The 23,483-nt window shown below is 36.5% G+C and overlaps 3 protein-coding genes across 3 annotated transcripts; all 3 read left to right on the top strand.

Moving 5' to 3' along the window:
- The first annotated feature begins 1,212 nt into the window (after positions 1-1,212).
- On the top strand, positions 1,213-3,623 carry LOC140793983 (3,9-dihydroxypterocarpan 6A-monooxygenase-like). Its single transcript, XM_073145784.1, has 2 exons — positions 1,213-2,192; positions 2,905-3,623. The coding sequence occupies exons 1-2, from the start codon at positions 1,215-1,217 to the stop codon at positions 3,226-3,228; spliced, it is 1,302 nt and encodes a 433-aa protein (XP_073001885.1). The 5' UTR covers positions 1,213-1,214; the 3' UTR covers positions 3,229-3,623.
- Positions 3,624-15,920: 12,297 nt separating this feature from the next.
- On the top strand, positions 15,921-18,048 carry LOC140793312 (cytochrome P450 93A3-like). The gene is given in 5 exon segments (XM_073144720.1): positions 15,921-16,644; positions 16,646-16,900; positions 17,312-17,628; positions 17,630-17,837; positions 17,840-18,048. Coding segments are annotated over 5 exon segments (1,590 nt in total). The 5' UTR covers position 15,921; the 3' UTR covers positions 17,927-18,048.
- Positions 18,049-21,376: 3,328 nt separating this feature from the next.
- Positions 21,377-23,483, top strand: LOC140794310 (3,9-dihydroxypterocarpan 6A-monooxygenase-like). Its single transcript, XM_073146295.1, has 2 exons — positions 21,377-22,385; positions 22,769-23,483. Exons 1-2 carry the CDS (start codon positions 21,399-21,401, stop codon positions 23,273-23,275), a joined length of 1,494 nt encoding a protein of 497 aa, XP_073002396.1. The 5' UTR covers positions 21,377-21,398; the 3' UTR covers positions 23,276-23,483.

Below are 23,483 nucleotides of genomic sequence, written 5' to 3'. Positions count from 1 at the left end.
AAGAATTTGCAGAATGGCATAAGCAAAGATTTTTCGCAGCAGGTGGAGAATGAAATCCTTGGTGCTCCGCCAAAGTCTACCAATTTGGATGTAGAAGACTCATGTTTGCATAAAGAGAAGACCTCAACTCAAAAAATTTTGCAGAAAGGAAAATCAATTGTAGTTAGTAGACCGAGAAGAAAGGCCCAGAAGTTTGCACGGTGTACTAACAGAATGGCATATGCACTTTTGATTGTTCATGACGACAGTGCAGTTGTGACTGGGGTCAAGGTCCAACATTGCTTGGACTTGACCAAGTATTTGCATGTTTGACTACTTGGCATTGGCCTGGTGCACTCACTCGCTTTGCATTGGTAGAGACAGTTGTTTGGCATCTTTGAAGTCTCATCATATTTGCTTGCATTTGGTATTTGAAGTGGTGCACTAACTTTGCAATGGTGAAGACCATTTGGAGTTTATTTTGGATTTGTTTGCAGAAATTGTTTGCATTTGGTGTCTTTTGACGCAAATTTGCAGGCGGTGCAATTTTGGGATTTGCAGTCACTTTGTAGTGGTGGAGAGTGTTTTGGTGAAGTTGTGAATTTGTCGCCAAGGTGGAGAATTGTTAAAAATTAGCTCAAATTCAGTTTTAGCAAAATATCAACATTTCTGTGTCGCGCGTTCGAACGGGCCCTGGGGGCGTTCGAATGCGGGCTCCAGACAGAGAGCAGTCTGTGATGCAGGCGTTCGAATGGCCCCAGTTGCGTTTGAACGCGAGCCAACCCGAGAACAGCAGTTTCTGCAGGCGTTCGAACGGGGCTTTTGCCATTCGAACGCCAGTCTGCATTTGCACTAGGCGCGTTCGAATGCGCCCGGAGAGAGAGATTAGAGTTGTAATCTCTTTGTATTTGAAGATTTGCATAGTGGATTGAAGATTGCTCCGCCCGTGGACGTAGGCACATCGCCGAACTACGTAAATCGTGTCTTTCCCTCTTTTCTCTTCATGGTTTGCATTGATTTGGTGTTAATGTTTGTGATTACCTTGGGTATTTGAAGTTCTCTACAACTAGCATCTTGTATTTGGAGTTCTCACAAAGATATTGATATTAGCTTTGCTAATATTTGGTTTGCCCCAAATTATTGCTATTCCACTTGAATTTGTTCGAGGGTGAAGGATTTTGCTTCAGCTTCCTTCACCCATTTGAGTATTTTGCACAATAATATGTCTATAAATAATGCAACCAATAGAATCCCACACACAAGATAACATGGCCATGGAAGTAGTATTAGCAGAGTATGCTAACTCATACATTACTATCTCTCTCATCACCCTCCTCTCCATCTTCCTCATCCGCCATTTCTTCCTCTCCAATCCCCCCACCGGCCTCCAGCTTCTGCCGAGCCCTTCCTCCCTCCCTATCCTCGGCCACCTTCACCTCCTCACTTCAATCCCCCACCAAGCCCTCTACAAGCTCTCCCTCCGCCACGGCCCCCTTCTCCACCTCCGCCTTGGCACCGTCCCTTGCGTCGTCGCCTGCTCCGCCGACACCGCTAGACTCTTCCTCAAAGATCACGACGCCACCTTCTCCGGTCGCGCAGAGTCCGCTGCTGTCAAATATCTCACGTTCAATTCATCATCCTTCTCCTTCGCCCCCTATGGCCCTTACTGGAGATTCATCAAGAAGATCTTCATGACGGATCTCCTCGGCAACCGCGCTCTCGGACAGCACAAGCATGTGAGACGGGAAGAGCTACACAGGCTTATGAAGAATATATCATCCATGGCAGAGCAAGGGAGAGCTTTCCAAGTCGGTCGGGAGCTCATGATGCATGCGAACAACATTGTCTCGACGATGGCGCTGAGCATGAGGTGCTCGGGAAGTGATAAAGATGCTAAGACGGTGAGGTATGTCGTGGAGGAGGCGGCGGAGCTGGTGGGAAGGTTTAACTTGGGGGACTACATCGCAATATTCGATAAGTTGGATTTCCAAGGGTTCAAGAAGAGGTTTGAGGCGACACGGAAGAGCTTTGATGAGATGATGGAGAGGATATTGAAGAAGAAGCAGGAGGAGAGAAGGACGATGAAGGAGATGGGGCTGGGTGGTGGAGAGGGGGAGAGATTGAAGGATTTCCTGGACATCTTACTTGATATATACGAAGATAAAGGGGCAGAGATAAGGCTAACCATGGACAACATCAAGGCTTTTATTCAGGTACGATATACGTTCAATCTTCTTCTTTTCCGTGCCAAACGGCGATCCTGCAAGAACCATCAGGAAATTTGTCTAAACTTGCTTTTAGAGATGTAGGCTCAACAAATTGACTTAAATTAGATATGATTTGAACTTAGGACCTATGCACCATATTAAGACTGATTTTTATATTTTATTTTGTAACAAAATATTTTAATAGTCATCTAAACTTTTTAATTCTAATCTAACTACTACGATAGGACCACATTATAAAAAGGGGTATATTAATTCTTCAACAAGATTATGTATGATTAGGGTTTGATTATATGAAATATCACTTAATGATAGGAGATAGTGTTCAATTTAAATTTAATTTTTATCTCTATACGAGATAGAGTTTAATCTAAATTTGATTATCTATCTCTATCTGTTATTAAGTTATAGTTTAAATCAATTTAAAGTAATGAGATATATATAAGTAATTATAGAAAGATAGAATCTAATTAAACTTTTATTAAATTTATTTATAATTAGTCAAGCAACCTAAATGACAGGAAATTTCACTAGAACTACTTTTAGTCTCTCAAAAGTAATTAAAAAAAGATTGTTCAGCAACTCAAACAAATAGAATCCTCAAGATCAAATATTCCTTGCTATTTACATTTGACATTAATCTTAAGCTTGCGGAGAATAGAATTTATCGACATAGGATATAATCTATTTTATTTCTCAGGATATCTTTGTTGGTGGCTCCGATACATCTGGAATAACAATTGAATGGGCATTAGCAGAGCTAATCACTCATCCAAGTGTGCTACATAAAGCAGTAGCAGAGATTGATACAGTCGTTGGCAAAAGTAGGCTGGTTGATGAGTCTGACATCTCCAACCTTCCATACTTACAGGCTATTGTGAAGGAGACAATACGGCTCCATCCTTCTGGCCCATTAATCCCCCGGATGTCAACGGACGACTGCACCGTTGGCGGATATGACATCCCTGCAGAAACCAGGTTGTTCATCAATGTATGGGCCATTAACAGAGATCCAAATTACTAGAAAGATCCACTAAAATTTTATCCAGAAAGATTCATAGAAGGAGAGCAACAAGCAACTAATTTTAGAGGACATCATTTCCATATGCTTCCATTTGGGAGTGGCAGGAGGAGCTGCCCAGGTGCTTCATTGGCACTACTTGTCATCCAACCTACTCTTGCAATGATGATACAGTGCTTTGATTGGAAAGTCAATGGCCCGGTAGATATGGCGGAGGGGCCAGGGCTCACGCTTCCAAGAGCTCAACCCTTGGTGTGCACCCCAGTTTGTCGTCTAAATCCGTTTTCATTGGCATAGAGATTTGTTTATCAAACTGCATTTGCTGCCATAGCCTAAATAAAACTGTGACTTGTTAAGAAGCTATTAGTAGAATTGAACCTCTTGATATGAGCATTGTATGTGACTAGATATATCTCGTACATGAATAATAAATGAAATATTATGTTAGTAATACCCTTTTTTTTTTTTTGCACAAGTCTAAGCTCTTAAATCATGAATAGACATTTTGAGGCTGGAGAGTGTATCAACTCCAATAAGCATGTCTTTCCCCCATTTCACCAATTCACCATTGGATCACAATAAAACCTGCATAACTTGGTTCAATCTAGTGAATCAGCTAAACATTAACTTGGTTAAATCTAGTAATTCAGTTGAATTGAATATTTCACACCATTAGAAAATTTGTTGGGATCTGTTCACTTTCACAGAAAGCAGAAGAAGAAAAAAACGGAGCAAATGTACTAACTACTTTCCAAATTGCTTTGGCGTGAATTAATGATATTCGCTATTGGTTTCTTCTACATACGCTCGAGTCATTATAAAATGCTGAACATTCTCTTGATGATAAATGACGACCACTACGGGTTATCCAAACTACTCAGTAAGCATATCGGATATCTATAGGCTTAGTATATAATGAAGCAAGGAATAGATCAAAAATAATATGACAGCGTGTTCATATAAAGCTTCAAGAAAATATCGGCTACTTCATTAGTGATAGGCTAAATAGCTGAAGAGATATTAAGCAATAAATCCCTGTATGTATATATATATTGTCAGAGACAGCAAGTAGTAAAGTAAAAATCTCTATATTCTGAGCCAGTTCAATACTTTTATGTACTACCTGAAAAGTGTAACCAGTATTTATTCACGACAACCAAGTGAAAGTTAAGTTAGTTGAAATTAATGAATCGTGTTAACTACTGTCATTTCAAGACCCTGAACACCATTATCCTATCAGAAGCTCAGGTATGCATGTAAAACATCTTACGCTATAAACATGCAGATTTATTGCGGAAAGATGGGACTATGACCAGCTATTTTTATTGAGGAACTTATTATCATCATGTATGCGAGTCAAATTAATTAAATGATAATGAGTGTGAGATGTAACAAGAAAAGCATCCACCACCTACACGTGTTCAAGCTGCTCTTTCTGAAAATTGGTCGAAAACTACTAACTGCAACTATTTTGCAGAAAAGTAGAAGTTTCTTATTCCACAAGGGTAAACGGAGCCTTAATAATACATACAGTATTAGATATAAAATGAATCTTTGAGAAGATAGAAAAAAATTGAATAAGTCTGTTGTGCTAAATGTCAAATGAGTGCAAGATAGCAGAAACAATTTCAACACACACAAACAATATTGACGATAACAATCTAATTCCAAAAGTCATAAAAAATTCGATCCAAAAGAAGTAAATACATTAAATAAACTTACAGATTACAGAATATAAAATTCCGTATAGTCGAGTATAATATTGGACACTATCTCCTTAAGACTAATTCGCCATCCACTGATTACTTCTGGAACAGTGAACATTGGTCACTGGTCTCCCATGATATAATAATTGTCTTTCACTCGTAAGGAAACAACTATTGAATGCCTTGTCAAATCTGAACCGTGCTATATTCTTTCTCAAATGCAGACTAAAGATTCTAACCAAACTTGAAAGGAATGAACAAAATATAGTATTTAACAAATGCACCGCAACACTTAATAGATTGTAAATAATTTTAAAATCCTTGTGAGAAATTAAATTGTAAATAATTAGATAAGGTCTAATAATTTAAAATAATACCTATTAGAGTTTAAAAAGATAAAAAGACTACCGCAACACTTAATAGATTACATAAAACTTTACAATAGTGAATGTTTGTGGACATGAAATTACTATCACTTTCATGCAATAAAACTATTTCTAAACTTCTAAACACACCAATTTGCTTATTTGATAGATCTATTTAGTCTAATAGCTACCGCTTAATATTTGATGAATATTCTTTTAAAACTATCATACTTTTATTTTGTTTTCTTAAAACCAATTAATTTAATAAAGCATTTGGTATTTTGAAGAATACAGTGGTACTGTGGCATTTACTTAAGAAGGTTCGAGTGACAACTCTGTGAATAGAGTAACACGCTTGCAGCATTGGAAATAAAAGGAATATTTAAGGAAATAAATATAAGAGTTAGTCGACATTGTTAATAAGCTAATGTAATGCTTAATGGGCCACTTTCCAAGCTTGTGGGTTTTAATCTCAAAATCTATCTTAAAATGTCGAATATTTGTTCGAAAACAAAATGATGAGCTTGGAAAACAATGTTTATTTTAAAACACTTTGGTGTTTTGTTTTACTAGTCGCATTTGCTTGGGTTGCTTTCCAATCTTTAGCTTGACGGTTTTAAACTCTAATGTTATGTTACAATATTGACTAATTATTTCAAAGAAAATGTTGAAGCTCGGAAACAATGACTCTGCCGTTACTTTTCTTCCATCTTCTTACAAGAAAAATGGCTCTTTCGTTTTCAGTATCACGTTCTTCTTTTAGTAGTGTCGCTTTCCAATAATTTTTCTTGAGGATCCGAGTATCTAAATCTATTTTAAGATAGTGACTTTCGGGGAAACAATGACTCTGTAATTACTTTTCTCCATCTTTTTTGGAGAAAAATGGCTCTTCTTTTCAATATATCACTTTCTTGTTTTATTAGTGTCACTTTCCACTAATTTTTCTTAAGGGTCCTAGTATATAAATCAATGATAAGATAGTGACTTTTGTGGAACAAAGATGATGAAGCTGAGACAGTAAGACTGCCGGATGTTGTAGATTTTATCCGATCGTTCTAAAGTATTATGTCACGAATTTTATTCAATGAATTTTATAGTTTTTGCACACCAGCTGATAATCTTTTGAATATTTTTTTTAAATTGTTCAAAACTAAAATTTCGTAATTTAAATATAAAATTTATATTGAAACTATGAATTTTATATTTATACTACAAAATTTTAATTCTGCGTAGTTTTGAAAAAAATATACAAAAAATATTAATCTAACATCTAAATAAAACGAAACTAATTATATAAAATCAATTACATCTAGAATTTTACTATTTAGAGTTCCTTCATATTAAAAATCTATCTAGAGGGTTTTTCTACACCAAAAAGAAGAGAAGAAAAGGGTATGAGTCAGGTCATTTTTATATTTAAATAATACACTTTTACTTTACCATAGTTTTGAAAAAGTATTCATGAGATTATCATCCAAATTTTATGAAATTAATTGGAAGAAATTGATGACATCAAGATCTAAAACTTTTGTATTCAAAGTTTCTTTATAAGGATTTTTACAAATCACACTCTATATTTTGCCTATTTTGTGATTCGCACTCAATCTTTGGGGATTTTATAACGCAACCCCTCATTTTCTATAATGTTTATTTAACACCCCAACGTTACTTTAGCTAACTGACATTAACCATGTTATATAGTTTATGTGACTCTAGTTCAAAGATTACTAAAATATCCTTAAAAAGTTCTGACCTAACCTAAATCCTCACAAAATCCTTCTTCCTCAAACTAAACTCTAACTCCACAAAATCTAAATCCTCTTATCTATAACTAAACCCTACCTCACAAAATTATAATATCAAAACCCACAACCCATAAGAACTCCCCCAAATCCCTACCAGGTATAAGCCTTAGAAGCTTCCCCCCAACTTTACCTATTTTTCTTCATCTCTCTAGCTCAAACTTTTTTTTTCTCCATCTTTTCCCAAATTTTCTTCATCTCCCTCCCTATCTTTGAGGTCGCAAGCAACAAAATTGGCTTAGCGTTTGGGGAGCTCTAAGATCTCTATTGCTTGGAGTTTAAAAGCTCTAAGATTAGCTTGGCATTTAGGTAATGTTCTCCATGATTTGAGAAAAAACAACAAGCATGGATCTTCATGTTATGAATAAAATTAGAGGTAAGTACAAGGGTAATTTAAGAATTTTATAAATTACATAGTGGATTATAACAGAATATTCTCTTTCTGGTATCATTTAGTTTGATTATGGTTAGGTTAAGTTAACTCAGGATGTTAAATGAACATTATTAAGAAAATGAGGGGTCGTGTTATAAAATCCCCAAAGACGGGTGCGAATCATAAAATAAGCAAAATGTAGGGTGTGATTTATAAAAATCCCTTCTTTATAATAGAAATTTATCTACAATGATCGAATAATTTCTAGTTTAAGTACGAAATTCTAACTACAATTCATATTTTTTTTAGTAGATATTATAATTTATTTAAAATATATATTTAGTTCTATTTTAAAAATATTTATTAAAAAGTATTTGTTTATTTAATTTATTTTACTATCTCATAATTATCTTTGACTAGTATCTTACTATATTAAATAAAAAATAATTAGAGAGACTTATATAAAAAATATAAAAAAAATGAATAAAAGATAGATGAAGAACAAGAAGAAGCGGCATAAAAAGAAGAAAAAGAATAATAAAAGGGTATGAGTCACATAGCTTTTATACTTAAACTATATAATTTTAGTTTAGCAGTTTTATAAAAATATTTTGAAGATAATCATCTAATATCCAAATACTATGAAACTAATTAGGTAACATCATTGACAAAATTAGAAATATTTCTAGTTTAAGTACGAAATTCTAAATGTAATTTAGAATTTTTTTAAATAGATACTGTTATTTTTTTTTGGCAACATAAATTAAGTTATTTTTAAACATATTTAAAAATATTAATTTATTAATTAAACTGTGATTAGAGAGATTTGTATAGAAAAATAATAAAAAGAATGACTAAGAGATAGAAAAAAAGGAAGAAGTAAAAGAATGCAAATAAATGCCGAATGTATCTTGCTTTCATTCTTGCGTCCAGTTCCAGTTATCGCCATCTTGTTAGCACTTGTAATTAGCAAATATGTGGCAAAACAAAAATCATATTAGTTGTAACTTATTAATTTGAATTATAAAGATCAAATGCACATCGTAGAGGAAAAGAAGTGTTTCCATTTGAACGGGATCGGCCCGTTCGAACGGATCCTTCCGTGCATCGCTATTTTGATAAGTATAAGAAAGGCGTTCGAACGGATTTTCGGAATGCTGTTCCATTCGTACGAGATACGTGGTAAGGGACAAGTGTATATTGAATGTTAGAAGAGCGTTCGACCAAGAATTTCTAGAGAGCATTCTGCATCCAACGTTGAAAAAGGGTTCGAACGAGATTTTCCAAAGAGCACTCTATATCCAATGTTAGAAAAGCACTCGAACGAGATACACGGTAAGAGACAAGTGCCTATCGAACGTTAGAAAAGCATTCAAATGATATTTTCAAGAGAGTTCACTGTATCTAACATAGAAAGACATTCAAACAAACCAGTTGAAGACTTCAAACGTTGAAAGAGCATTTGAACAGAATCTATGGAACGCTATTGGTTGGAACTCAAACCGTTTGAATGGACCAAATCTCGTTTGAACGGTTTTGTTAAGTTTGCTCCTATTGGTTCTGATTAAATTTTTCTATAAGCAAACTTTCTGGGCATATAAAAGGGGATCTTGAAAAATGTTAGGGCACTACTCTTGGCCAGCTGAAGTGATACCAAAGGGAAGAGTGGTGAGCTCTAGGAGGTGCTTGAAGCTTTTAACTACTTGAAGCAAACACAAGCGATCATCCGTGCTAGAGTAGACTTTGAAGCTGGCGAGCATCCTTAATTGGCAATTTAAGGCATTAGGGTCATTCCATATCACCTTTGTCCAAAATTGAAAAAGACGTTTGATATAGCTTTTAGGGTCACCGAGGCTGAGTTACAACCTTAAGAGACAACTAGGTTGTGAGCCAAGTATAAGAGGCGGTGTATTGAGGGGGAGTCAAGCAAAATAACATCGTGATGATTGCAGTAATTATAATCGATTTGTAAGTGTTTTTATAATCTCAATATTCATAGTGCTTGGTTTTACCTTATGAAAGAGATACATGATTTTTTAATCCTTGGTTGACAAGGGTTTTTTCACGTTAAATCTGTTTGCTTGTGAATACTTTATTCTTGTCATTTACTAAGCAAAGTGTCACTAGTAGTGGTCTTTTATCTCAATGTTAAGAATTTTCACATCTAACTTAAGATTTGCAATGTGATTATGTCATTTTCTAGCCATTATAGTCATGTGGAAGAATCAAGTGTTTTTGTCCCGCATCCGTTGGTGTCAACAGGTTTCATGGTTAAGCAGCAGGTCATCACAAATTATATAGAGCGTCCTCAACCTATTCCATGTTAGAAATATTAATATTTCTATGGTGTTATTTTAAAATAAATAAGTTTGTGAATAAATATTTTGATTAGACACATTTTTATAATTATAACTATTTGTTAGTTATTTAACTACCATAACTACTTTTTAGTTATCTAACTATTTTTTAGTTATATAACTACCATAACTACTTTTTAGTTATATAACTACCATAACTACTTTTTAGTTATATAACTACCATAACTATTTTTTAGTTATATAACTACTAACACCTTTTAGTTGGTAGTGTCCTTTCATTTTCTATAAATAGAATATGGTGCTATTGTTTTAGATACTCCATAGACCTAAGTGCTTGCTTTGTTACAATTAACTCTAGTTCAAATCAAGGTTTAATTTTACAAGTTGCACCTTGATTCGTGACGGTCTTGTATCCCAAAAACAAATTGCCTTCGTAATTTTCAATCACAACAAGTGGACGACAAATTTGTTCAAAAGATAGATTTACCTTCGCCTAACTGTTGCAAGTGCCTAGCTATTTAATTTTATTAATCTCCACTTTTAATATTCCTCTAACAATTTTTGAATAAATTTTCTAAGTGATTTCAAATGGCTGCTTCAAATGCTTCACTTTTATCTATGTTGCCGCATGACAAACTTGATCACTTTGATGGAAATAACTATAAGCGATGGAAGTTGAAAATTAAGTTTGTCCTTACGGTGATGAAGACTCGTTATGTAATAGAAAAGGAGTGTCCAGTCTTGACCGAGAAGTCTACTGTAGAAGAAAAATGGGAGGAGGACAATGTTTGTGCCGTGGTACTATTCTTGGGTCCCTCACCAATCATCTATTTGATATGTACTCTCATATAAAGACCACGAAGGAGATTTAAATAGCCTTGGAGAATAAGTACAAAATAGAAGACTTTGGTAACAAAAGCTATCTTATCTCTAATTACTTTGATTTTAAAATGGTTGACAATAAGCCTATTCTTTCTCAAGTCCATGATTTACAGCTTATTGTACAACAAATGCTTTCTGAAGGCATTTCTATAGAGGAGAAACTTTAAGTTGGTGTTATCGTCACCAAATTACTTCCAAGCTGGAAAGACTACTGTAAGTCTCTTAAGAGAAAGGGTGATAATTTCACTCTTGAGGCTCTTCAACGACAACTCAGAATTGAGGAAGAGTCAAGACTTCAAGATAATGCCGAGGAAATCGCAGAAATGACAAAAGTTGCCCATGTTGTTGAAATAGTCAACAAGAAAGGGAAGAAATCTCGATTAGATAATCCTTCTAGTGAGAAGAAGAATGACAACAAAACGAATCTAATATGTCATTACTATAAGAAGAAGGGACACTACAAAAAATGAGTGTCGAATTCTTAAGAAAAAGCAACAGCAATCCAACAAAGTTGAAGAAAATCTTATTGCTGTTATATCCGAGGCAAATTTGGTAGTATCTAAAACTGATTGGTGGGTGGGTACAGGCGCGACTCGTCATATTTGTGGAGAGAGAAATCTTTTCAAGAAATATGAACTTGTAAATAATGATATCTTGCTTTATATGGGTAACTCTTCCTCTACTAAAGTAGTTGGAAAGAGTTTAGTGGAACTGAAGTTCACACTAGGAAAAACTCTTACTCTACTTGATGTATACCATACTCCCGAGATTCAAAAAAATCTTGTTTCAGGTGGTTTGCTTTCTAAGCATGGTTATAAGCTTGTGTTTGAATCGGACAAATTTGTACTAACTAAGAAAAGCTTATTTGTCGGCAAGGGTTATGCCGAAGATTATATGTTTAAACTAAATTTAGTAAAGAATGATGCTTCTGTTTATTTTGTTGACTCTATCTTTGTGGCATGCTAGATTAGGTCATGTGAATATTGATTCAGTTAAAAGAATGGTTAAATTAGATTTACTTCCTTCAAATTTATAAAATGATAGAAGTAAATGTGAAACTTGTGTTAAAAACAAGTTAACTAGAAAACCATTTCATAGTGTAAATAGAGTTTCTACAACTCTACTTGAATTGATACACTCTGATGTTTGTGACTTGAATCATAAACTCACGAGAGGTGGTAAAAGATATCTTATTACCTTCATTGATGACATTTCTAAGTTTGTATATGTTTATTTATTAAGGACAAAAGATGAAGCACTTAATAAGTTTAAATTATACAAATCTGAAGTTGAGAATCTCTTTAGTGGTAAAATAAAAATGCTTAGAAGTGATAGGGGAGGTGAATACTTTAACAATAATTTTGATGCATTTTGTGAAAATAATGGTATAGTGCATCAAAGAACTACTCCATATACACCACAACAAAATGGTGTGGCTGAAAGGAAAAATAGAACTCCATTGGATATGGTTAATGCAATGCTGGACCATTCTTGTCTTCCGGATAATCTTTGGGGTGAAGCAATCCTAATAGCTACATATATTCTTAATATATGGTTTAATCGAAAATCTAACTTAGGATATTTAAAATTGTGGGGGTGTCTAGCTTATGTTAGATTACCCGATCTGAAAAGATCGAAGTTGGGGCCAAGAACCTCTAAATGTGCTTTTATTGGTTATGCTTCTAATAGCAAAGCATATAGTTTTCTATAGATAAATACAAACATTGTGATTGAATATAGAGATGCCGAATTCTTTGAGGATAAAACCTTTAAAGAATCTAAATCTCTAAAATTTGATTTTAATAATCAAGGAAAATCTCTAGATTATGATTCTTCTGAAAATTCCTTTGAAGATATGGAAATTAGAAAAAATAAAAGAATTAGAAAAGAATCAAACTTTGGTCGTGATTTTGTGACTTACCTTGTGGAAGGGACTTCAAATTCTATTTTGAATGAATTTTGTTTTTGTCTTAATATGGAGAGTGATCCTTCTAGTTTTGATGAAATAATGAAATCAAGAGATGCCATTTTTTGGAAGGAAGCTATCAATAATGAAATGGGGTCTATTTTGTCTAATAATAGTTGGACTTTGGTAGACTTACCTTTAGGATCTAAATCTATTGGATGTAAATGGATATTTAAGCGAATCTATTGATCAATCTATTGATAAGTATAAGGCTAGATTGGTAGCCAAATGGTTTAGACAATTTAAAGGCATTGATTATTTTGATACCTATGCCCCCGTAGCTAAGATATCTTTGATTAGAATATTAATTTCATTAGCGTCAATATATAACTTCAAAATCCTTCAAATGGATGTGAAAACAGTATTTTTGAATAGTTATTTGGATGAAGAAGTTTATATGAATCAACCAGAAGGTTTCATTTTACAAAGCCAAGAAAATAAAATATGCAAATTGGTTAGATCATTATATGGTCTAAAACAAGCCCCTAAGCAATGGCATGAGAGATTTGACAATGTTTTGCTTTCTAATGGATTTCGGTCAAATGAGGCGGACAAATACATCTATTATAAGATGATTGATAATGACATTGTGATCATATGCTTATACGTGGATGATATGCTTATTTTTAACAAGAGTGACTTATGTATTAATATGACTAAAAATTTCTTATCATCTCACTTTAATATGAAAGATTTGGGTATTGCAAATACTATTTTTGGTATGAAAATACACAGAGTCGGAAACTCTCTTGCATTGTCACAAAGTCATTATATTGAGAAAATTCTAAAGAAATTTTCTCATTTGTTTGATAAAATTTTAAGATTTCCTTATAATCCAAATTTGAAGCTTGATATTGATAAAAATCGATGTGTATCACAACTTAAATACTCAAAGGTTATTGGAAGTCTGATGTATGCAATGCATTGCACACGTCCAGATATTGCTTTTACCGTAGGCAAATTGAGTCGATACACTAGTTATCCTAATTTTGAACATTGGAAAGCAATATCCATTGTATTAGGATATTTGGAAGGAACTAAATCGTTTGCACAATACTATGGAGGAAATCCATCTGTTATTGAAGGGTATAGTGATGCAAACTGGAACTGTGTAAATGATGGTTCTAAATCTACGAGTTGGTAGATTTTCACTCTTGGTGGTGCTACTATTTCTTGGGAATCCAAGAAACAGACTTGTATAACTCATTCTACTATGGAGTCTGAGTTAGTGGCTTTGGGAGCAGCACGCAAAGAGGGTGAGTAGTTAAAAGATTTTTTAATTGATTTGTCTATATGACCAAATCCTATGCGTCATATTTTAATTCATTGTGATAGTCAAGCTACTTTGTCACGGGTATATAGCAAATCATATAATGGAAAGTCGAGACATATACGTCTTAGACATAATTCTGTGAGATGGCTATTAGAAGATGAAGTAATCACCGCGAATTATATTCGATCGTGCACAAATTTAGCGGATCCTTTAACTAAAGGCCTTAACAAGGATCTAATTAGAAAAACATCTTGTGAGATGGGTCTTAGACCAGTTGAATAATATCATAAAAAAATAGCAACCCTACCTAAACCATGGATTTCTATGCTCTAAGTTCAAAGGGAAAAACAAATTTGAAGAGTGATGATGTAGCACGCTATCTGGACCTACTCAAAAATTATTTGGTAAGTGCTATATTCATGTAATGAACATGTGAGTTTAAGTTAAACTCTTAATGGGTTCGTATAATAAGTGTATTTAATCTACGGGAGCACCTAGAATAACTCTACCTATGTGAGTGTGAAGTCAGGCCGCTTATGTCGGAGTTTGGTCAACTCCTAGCACACTTATGAAGTCGGGATCAGCGCATGGTCATTAATGCGCGGCTGGGAAGAACATTGAGATTCTGATAAAGATATGTGTGAATTCTCCGGTTGTGTCGTAAAGTTTGTTAATTCAAAGACTTTATATCTATTAACATCTTGATACAACTTTGAAAATTTTACACTACGTAAAAATTCAAACCATACGATATTTTCACTTATGTATCAATATCTTTGTGTAACAGCAAACATATTTGAAATCAAAATTATTATTATTTATTTTAAAATAAGTGGGGGATTGTTAGAAATATTAATATTTCTATGGTGTTATTTTAAAATAAATAATTTTGTGAATAAATATTTTGATTAGACACATTTTTATAATTATAACTATTTGTTAGTTATTTAACTACCATAACTACTTTTTAGTTATCTAACTATTTTTTAGTTATATAACTATCATAACTACTTTTTAGTTATATAACTACATAACTACTTTTTAGTTATATAACTACTAGCACCTTTTAGTTGGTGGTGTCCTTTCATTTTCTACAAATAGAATATGGTGCTATTGTTTTAGATACTCCATAGACCTAAGTGCTTGCTTTGTTACAATTAACTCTAGTTCAGATCAAGGTTCAATTTTGCGAATTGCACCTTGATTCGTGACGGTCTTGTATCCCGAGAACAAATTGTCTTCGTAATTTTCAATCCTAACAAGTGGACGGCAAATTTGTTCAAGAGATAGATTTATCTTCGCCTGACTGTTGCAAGTGCCTAGCCATTTAATTTCATTAATCTCCTCTTTTAATATTTCTCTAACATTCGAGTCATCCTTACTCGTCGCATTGGTCTGAATGAGGAGGAGCTCGTCCTCAATCTTTTTTATTTTGGTTCAGAGGTTTCCCTCGTTGCAGTTGGCCCAGCTTTTGAGGTGGGACTTAGAGAACTTTGGTGAGCAGAGGTTGGCTAGAGTTGTGAACCTCTCTCCAAGTTTCCCTACAAAATGGAGAGAGAGAATGACGCATTGGAAACCCACTAGTTCTCAAACACGAAGGGTCTGTGCTTTCCTTTTGTTGATGTAATCTCCTATGCAGATGAGCGGATGGGTCTTCCTCCGAATTCTTTCTCAAATCATCAAATTGCACTCTTAAATCAAATCAAGTAGCAAAATAATTATTAGTTCATTACACGATGTTAGAACACAAGAATTCTAAATCTAATTTATTTGGAGTGCTTGTAATTTCCAAATGGACTTAGTTTGATGACTCAAAACATCTCGAAAATACTTAAGAAATATACATCATTCTCAAACACTTCTAAGGTTCTGATCCAAATAAGGTATCAATTTTGACTTTCACGTTCTGATCCACAGTTCTGGATAAAAATATCTTTTTCTCAGTTCATTGAATCGATATGAACCTCTAATTTGTTAATAATTAGCCTTGACTTGACTGGCATTATAACCTATGAATGAACGCAAAGACTTCCGTTGCCCAAACGCCATGGCCATTGAAGTAGAAGTAATAGTAGAATACCTCAATTCCTACGTCACCCTCTCTCTCATCTCCCTCCTCTCCATCTTCCTCATCCCCTTCTTCTACCGTTCCCGTGCCAGCCTCCGGCTTCCGCCGAGCCCTTTCTCCCTCCCTCTCATCGGGCACCTTCACCTCCTCGCGCCGATTCCTCATCAAGCTCTTCACAAGCTCTCCCTCCGCCATGGGCCCCTCGTCCACCTCCGCCTTGGCTCCGTCCCTTGCATCGTCGCCTCCTCCCCCCACACCGCTAAACAATTCCTCAAAACTCATGGCCTCTCCTTCTCCAATCGCCCGGTGTCCACCGCTACCAAATATCTTGCGTACAACTCCTCAGGCTTCTCCTTCGCCCCCTACAATCTTTATTGGAAATTCATCAAGAAACTCTGCATGGCCGAACTCCTTGGCGGCCGCACTATCGAACAGCTCAAGCATGTGAGACAAGAAGAGATACAAACACTTGTTAAGTATATTTTCAGCATGGCGAAGGAAGGGACAGCTTTAGACATCGGTGGAGAGCTAATTAAGCTCACTAACAACATTGTGTCGATGATGGCAACGAGTAAGAGGTGTTCGGGAAACAAAAGAGAGGCTGAGGAGATGAGGAAGGTAGTGGAGGAGGTGGCGGAGCTGACGGGAAAGTTTAACTTGGGGGAGGGACTACATGTGGGTATTCAAGAAGTTGGATTTGCAAGGGTTCAAGAAAAGGCTTGAGGTGGTGCATAGGAGATTTGAAGAGATGATAGAGGGGGTATTGAAGGAGAAGGAAGAGAAGAGGAGGGAGAAGGAGATGGGGTTGGGTGGTGGGGTGGGAGAAAAAGTAAAGGATTTGTTGGATATATTGCTTGATATATATGAAAACGAAGGGGCAGAGGTGAGGCTGACTAGGGAGAACATCAAAGCTTTTATTTTGGTAATGTACCAATTCTTTTCTTCTCCTCTCTTTTGTATATATATATTTCTTTCTTTCTTTCTTTCTTTCTTTCTTTATCTACATGAATTATAAGATAAATGTTAAAAAGGATTGATATTAGATACTCTGTTTATACTAATCTATGAACTTAACCTTTTGGGTTGAAATTACATTCCATGGTGGACATCTAAATCATAGTTGTGAGATTATTGTTGTGAATCATTGGTGCTGTTTTACATATGAGAGGATAATAATATTGCATAAAAATGGAAATTAAACCTTTCATTCTCATGTTACGGAGCATCAGGATAACTTAAGAATTGTTAAAGCAACAGTGCGAAACAGTCCTCTACATCAAATATCTCACTATTTACTTTTGAGATCTAAAATAGAATTTGGTTCATTTCATAGGATATCTTCACCGCTGGCACAGACACATCCGCCATAACAATAGAATGGGCATTAGCGGAGTTGATCAACCATCTGAATGTGCTACTTAAAGCATTAGCAGAGATCGATTCGGTCGTCGGAAGGAGTAGGCTTGTTGATGAGTCCGACATCCCCAACCTTCCATACATGTAGGGCTTTGTGAAGGAGATACTACGACTCCACCCTACTGCCCCATTAATCCCTCGGGAATCATCAGAGGACTACATTGTAGATGAATACTACATTCCTGCGAAAACTACGATATTTGTTAATGTATGGGCCATCGGCAAAGATGCAGATTTGGAAAGACCCACTAAACTTTTACCCAGAAAGATTCGTAGAAAGAGAGCAGCAAACAATTGATATCAGAGGGCAGCATTTCCATTTGATTCCGTTTGGGAGCGGAATGAGGACTTGTCCTGGCACTTCATTAGCACTACTTGTTATTCAAACTACACGTGCAGCAATGATACAATGCTTTGATTGGAAGGTTAAGGGCCCGGTAGATATGGGGAGGGGATAGGGATCACACTTCCAAGAGCTCACCCCTTGGTGTGCACGCCAATTTGCCGTCTAAATCCGTTTCCATTGGCATAGCAATTTATCCATCTGTTTTTCTTTTTTGCTGCCATAGCCTCAATAAAAGTAGCAATGTATTTAAGAAGCTATTAATAGTGTTACAGCTTCTAACATGAACTTAATTTGTTGGTTTCACAGAATTTCGGTTTGATAACTATCTGCCCAGAGATGGATGATGAGCGAGTGAAATACTGCCCCCAAATACACAGTTTTCGCATAGGTGAAATTTTTTCACATGATTCCTTAAAAAGTCAAGAGTATTATAAATAATCCCAAGCAAAATTCAGCCACGGTATCACATGCAAGAACAATCATAAGCATCTAGAAAGACATACCTACAAAATAACTAAATGTTATAAAGCTGGTTGTGAGGCCACATCGAAATTTAGTGGAAACCAAAGTGCCATAACAATTCAAGGCACTGCAATGTGGTAGCAAAGCCTCATTAGAAAAGCACTTTGGTATTTTGGTCGGACACGATCTTATCCATTATTAGACAGGCTTTAAGCTTATCTACTACTGAATCGATAAAGGTAAAAAACGACACATATTTTATTTTACCTATTTTTTTTTAAATATTTAGGAAAGATATTTGTTATGATAACTTAGTCGTTAAGTTTCATTTCTCAACGTCCTCGTCAACGGCAACCAAAACCGGAACTTCAACGTGATGTTCATATCAATCTATTATGTACCTTATATTAAAGGCTTAAACTTACTACTTGTATTTAATCTAAAATTTGAGTAAATAAAAATAAGTGAGATTTTATCAAAATAGCTTTTCATAAGTGTTAGCGAAGGCTTTCTCTATTCTTTTTTTACTTCTGTACTGATTTTAATTCGGTGCTTACTTCATCTTACTAAGAAGTTGAAGTACTACACAGACTTGCTAAAATGCTCAAAGACATTAAGTCCGTGACACGACGCACAAGTTATTAGTATGGGTGAATATATGGATTCAGATATAGATATTCGATGAATAATAAAATTTAAAATTATATCCTATCTAAATGAATATCATGATCAGCCTTTAAACGAATACGAATTAACACAAATTACTAAAGCTTTAAAAAGAAAGCTTGCATGTCAAATATATGTAAAGTCTCTCTATATCATTACTAACAATGTTAGCATTCACTATTTAAAATATGCAAACTAAGAACTATAAATAATTTAAAAAATATGTGAATAAATAGATATTTGATATATGTACCCCAAAAATTATACTTGACCTGTATTCGAGTTTTTTAAGAAAAATCTACTCGCAAAACTTGTATGCGAGTATGTTTCAAAAATTATACATGTATCTGGATCGTGTATGGATTTATTACTTAAATTGGGTCCGAATTAAGTCGGATAGTGAGTCATGTCAGAGTTAATCCAATCTGTTTTTCTCGCTAATCCAACCTGTTTTCTGGCCTGCCTGTGACTCATCTACTTAGAACTATATAGCAAAAGATAAAATTAAAATGAAATCTCATCTTCATCTACTTGAGATCTCAATATCATCTACTGATCTAAAAAAAAATTCTCCAACAAGGTTATGTGCATAAGGTCCGAGAATACATTCTATTGTTTAAAAGTAATGCAATTAAAAATATAATACTATATCTTATACTCAACTAGTAATATATTAAGTTCTTAAATACAATAAGAATGGTTCATAATTTAACAATATAAAGTCAAATTATGCATCATATCATACGTCCTTTTAGAGCCTCAAAATAATAAGACATGGTATGGTATCCTAGAGCCACAAAATAATATGACAATATATTCTATCATAAAGAATCACATATTAACGAGGGATACATATCTAGCGGCATTGCCTTGCGGATATTATATTAATAACCTCAATCATAAACTCATAATTCCATCTCGATCATCACTACACTCATGGCGTTATCAAAAGCCCCCCACTCAGAAAAGATGTCATAATTGTTTCTACTCCTTATTTAGTAGGATTTATATATGTTCGTGATGATATGCATGCTATGAGTAATGGGTAGAAAGAATATTCTTAAAAAATATTATAATCCTACTTATTATAGGTGCAGTATTAATAGGGCTGTCAAGCTCGACAAGTAGCTCGGGCTTGGTTTGGGCTCGGCTCGGCTGAATCTCGAGTCTGGCTCGACTTCGTCAGAGATCAGCTGAGCCCAATCTGCTAAAACCAACTCGAAATTAATATTGAGCCGAGCCTGAGCTGGAGCCAGCTCACTCAGGCTCGGCTTGATAGACTCGATATAAATCCCCATCTCGTCCTCCGTCGAGGTGCGCCGGTGTCGTCTCGTCCTCCACCGTAGTGCACCTCTTCCTCCTCCTTCTTCTTCTTCCTTCCTCATTCGGTAGCGGTAAGCAACCACGGACCCGCGGTGCCCTACCCCTCCTCCTTCGGCAGCGGCAAATAGCTGCAAATCCATGGTGCCCTATCGCTCCTACTTCGGCAGTGGCAAGCAGCCGCGAACCCACGGTGCCCTGCCCCTTCTCCTTCAGTAACGGCAAGTAGCCACGGACTCGCAATGCCTCGCCCCTCCTCCTTCGGCAACGCAAGCAGCCGCGGACTCGCGGTGCTCCACCCATCCTCCTCCTTCGATAGCGGCAAGCAGCTGCGGACCCACGGTGCCCACCCCTACTCCTTCTTCTTCGGCAGCGGCAAGCCATCATGGACCCATGGTGCCCCACCCCTCCTCCTCATTCTTTGGCAACGGTCAGCAGCTTCAAACTCGCGGTGCCCCGCCCCTTCTCCTCCTTCTACAGCAACAAGCAACCGCGTACCCTCATGTCTTGCCTCGTCCTCGTCCTCGTCCTCGTCCTTCTTTTTCTTCTTCTTTGGCTCGGCTTGGGCTCGATCTGGCTTGATCCAGCTCAACTTGATGATAGGCTCATTTTAGGCTCGAGCTCTGCTCGAGCTCAGTCTGGCCCGGCTCGAGCTCGACTCGAGTTAAGCTGAGCCGAGCCTGAACTAGAGCTACCTTGCTCGGGCTCGACTCATTTACACCCCTAAGTATTAAATGTCACACTAGATTTAGATGTTTTTTTTTTTTCATCTAACATATGAGACCAGAACTTAATTTGCATGACAAGTTTGCTGTACCGAAGTAGTTCAACTATTTATCAAATTGCACTCTTAAATCAAATCAAGTTGCATTTAATTGAAATAAACTATTGGTTCATTACGCTTGATGCTAGAACACAAGAATTCTAAATCCAATTTATTCGGAGTGCTTGTAATTTCCAAATGGATTCAGTTTGATGACTCCAAACATCTCGAAAATGATTAAGAAATATACTTCATTCTCAAACACTTCTATACAAATGTTTTCCCAATCAAATTGCACCGACAAATTGACAGGTTGGGCTATCAATTTTGACTTTCAGGTTCTGATCCACTTTTCTGGATAAAAATATCTTTTTTCATAGTTCATTGAATCGATATGAACCTCTCATTTGTTAATAATTAGCCTTGACTTGACTGGCATTATAACCTATGAATGAACGCAAAGACTTTCGTTGCCCAAACGCCATGGCCATTGAAGTAGATGTAATAGTAGAATACCTCAATTCCTACGTCACCCTCTCTCTCATCTCGCTCCTCTCCATCTTCCTCATCCCCTTCTTCTTCTACCGTTCCCGTGCCGGCCTCCGGCTTCCGCCGAGCCCTTTCTCCCTCCCTCTCATCGGGCACCTTCACCTTCTCGCGCCGATTCCTCACCAAGCTCTTCACAAGCTCTCTCTCCGCCACGGGCCCCTCGTCCACCTCCGCCTTGGCTCCGTCCCTTGCATCGTCGCCTCCTCCCCCCACACCGCTAAACAATTCCTCAAAACTCATGGCCTCTCCTTCTCCAATCGCCCGGTGTCTACCGCCGTCAAATATCTTGCGTACAACTCCTCAGACTTCTCCTTCGCCCCCTACGGTCCATATTGGAAATTTATCAAGAAACTCTGCATGGCCGATCTCCTCGGTGGCCGCACTATCGAACAGCTCAAGCATGTGAGACAAGAAGAGATACAAACACTTGTTAAGTATATTTTCAGGATGGCGGAGGAAGGGAGAGCTTTCGACATCGGTGGAGAGCTCAATAAGCTCACCAACAACATTGTGTCGATGATGGCAATGAGTAGGAGGTGTTCGGGAAACGAAAGAGAGGCTGAGGAGGTGAGGAAGTTGGTGGAGGAGGTGGCGGAGCTGACGGGAAAGTTTAACTTGGGGGACTACATCTGGGTATTCAAGAAGTTGGATTTGCAAGGGTTCAAGAAAAGGCTTGAGATAGTGCATAGGAGATTTGAAGAGATGATGGAGGGGATATTGAAGGAAAAGGAAGAGAAGAGGAGGAGGGAGAAGGAGATGGGGTTGGGGTTGGGTGGTGGGGAGGGAGAAAAAGTAAAGGATTTGTTGGATATATTGCTTGATATATATGAAAACGGAAGAGCAGAGGTGAGGCTGACAAGGGAGAACATCAAAGCTTTTATTTTGGTAATGTACCAATACTTTTCTTCTCCTCTTATATATATATATATTTCTCTACGTGAATTACAACATAAATGTTAAAGAGGATTGATATTACATACTCTGTTTATACTAATCTATGAACTTAAGCTTTTTGGGTTGAAATTACATTCCATTGTGTACATCTAAATCATAGTTCTGAGATTGTTGTTGTGAATCATTGGTGTTGTTTACATATGAGAGGACTAGAATATTGCATAAAAATGGAAATTAACCCTTTCAGTCTCATGTTACGAAGCATCACGATAACTTAAGAATTGTTAAAGCAACCACAAGAAACAAAATCATCTACATCAAATATCTAATTATTTACTTCTAAGATATGAATTAGAATTCGGTTCATTTTGCAGGATATCTTTGTCGCCGGCACTGACACATCCGCTATAACAATCGAATGGGCATTAGCGGAGCTGATCAACCATCCCAACATGCTACTTAAAGCATCAGCAGAGATCGATTCAGTCGTTGGAAGAAGTAGGCTTGTTGATGAGTCCGACATCCCCAATCTTCCATACCTACAGAGCATTGTGAAGGAGACACTGCGGCTTCACCCTACTGCCCCATTAATCCCTCGGGAATCATCGGAGGACTGCATTATAGATGAATACGACATTCCTGCGAAAACTACGTTGTTTGTCAATGTATGGGCCATCGGCAGAGATCTAGATTACTGGAAAGACCCACTAAACTTTTACCCAGAAAGATTTGTAGAAGGAGAGCAGCAAGCAACTGATATAAGAGGGCAGCATTTCCATATGATTCCGTTTGGGAGCGGAAGGAGGACTTGTCCTGGTGCTTCATTAGCACTACTTGTCATTCAGGCTACACTTGCAGCAATGATACAATGCTTTGATTGAAAAGTCAAGGGCCCAGTAGACATGGCGGAAGGGATAGGGATCACACTTCCAAGAGCTCACCCCTTGGTGTGCACGCCAATTTGCCGTCTAAATCCATTTCCATTGGCATAGCAATTTATCCATCTATTTTTCTTGTTTTTACTGTCGTAGCCTTAATAAAAACAGCAATGTATTTAAGAAGCTAGTAATTGGGTTAAAGTTTCTGACA

The sequence above is a fragment of the Typha latifolia genome, chromosome 8 (genome assembly GCF_019914945.1).
Source record: "Typha latifolia isolate L0001 chromosome 8, TyphaL0001v2, whole genome shotgun sequence".
In the NCBI taxonomy this organism is placed as follows: Eukaryota; Viridiplantae; Streptophyta; class Magnoliopsida; order Poales; family Typhaceae; genus Typha; species Typha latifolia.
Note: the sequence above shows the minus strand (reverse complement) of the source record. Positions and strands in the feature narration are given on the sequence as shown.

Excerpts from the sequence above, each read along its gene's own strand:
- LOC140793983 (XM_073145784.1), top strand. The coding sequence starts at position 1,215 with ATGCAACCAATAGAATCCCACACACAAGATAACATGGCCATGGAAGTA. Across the intron at positions 2,193-2,904 it reads ACATCAAGGCTTTTATTCAG|GATATCTTTGTTGGTGGCTC; the intron begins GTACGATATACG and ends TTTATTTCTCAG.
- LOC140794310 (XM_073146295.1), top strand. The coding sequence starts at position 21,399 with ATGAATGAACGCAAAGACTTTCGTTGCCCAAACGCCATGGCCATTGAA. Across the intron at positions 22,386-22,768 it reads ACATCAAAGCTTTTATTTTG|GATATCTTTGTCGCCGGCAC; the intron begins GTAATGTACCAA and ends TTCATTTTGCAG.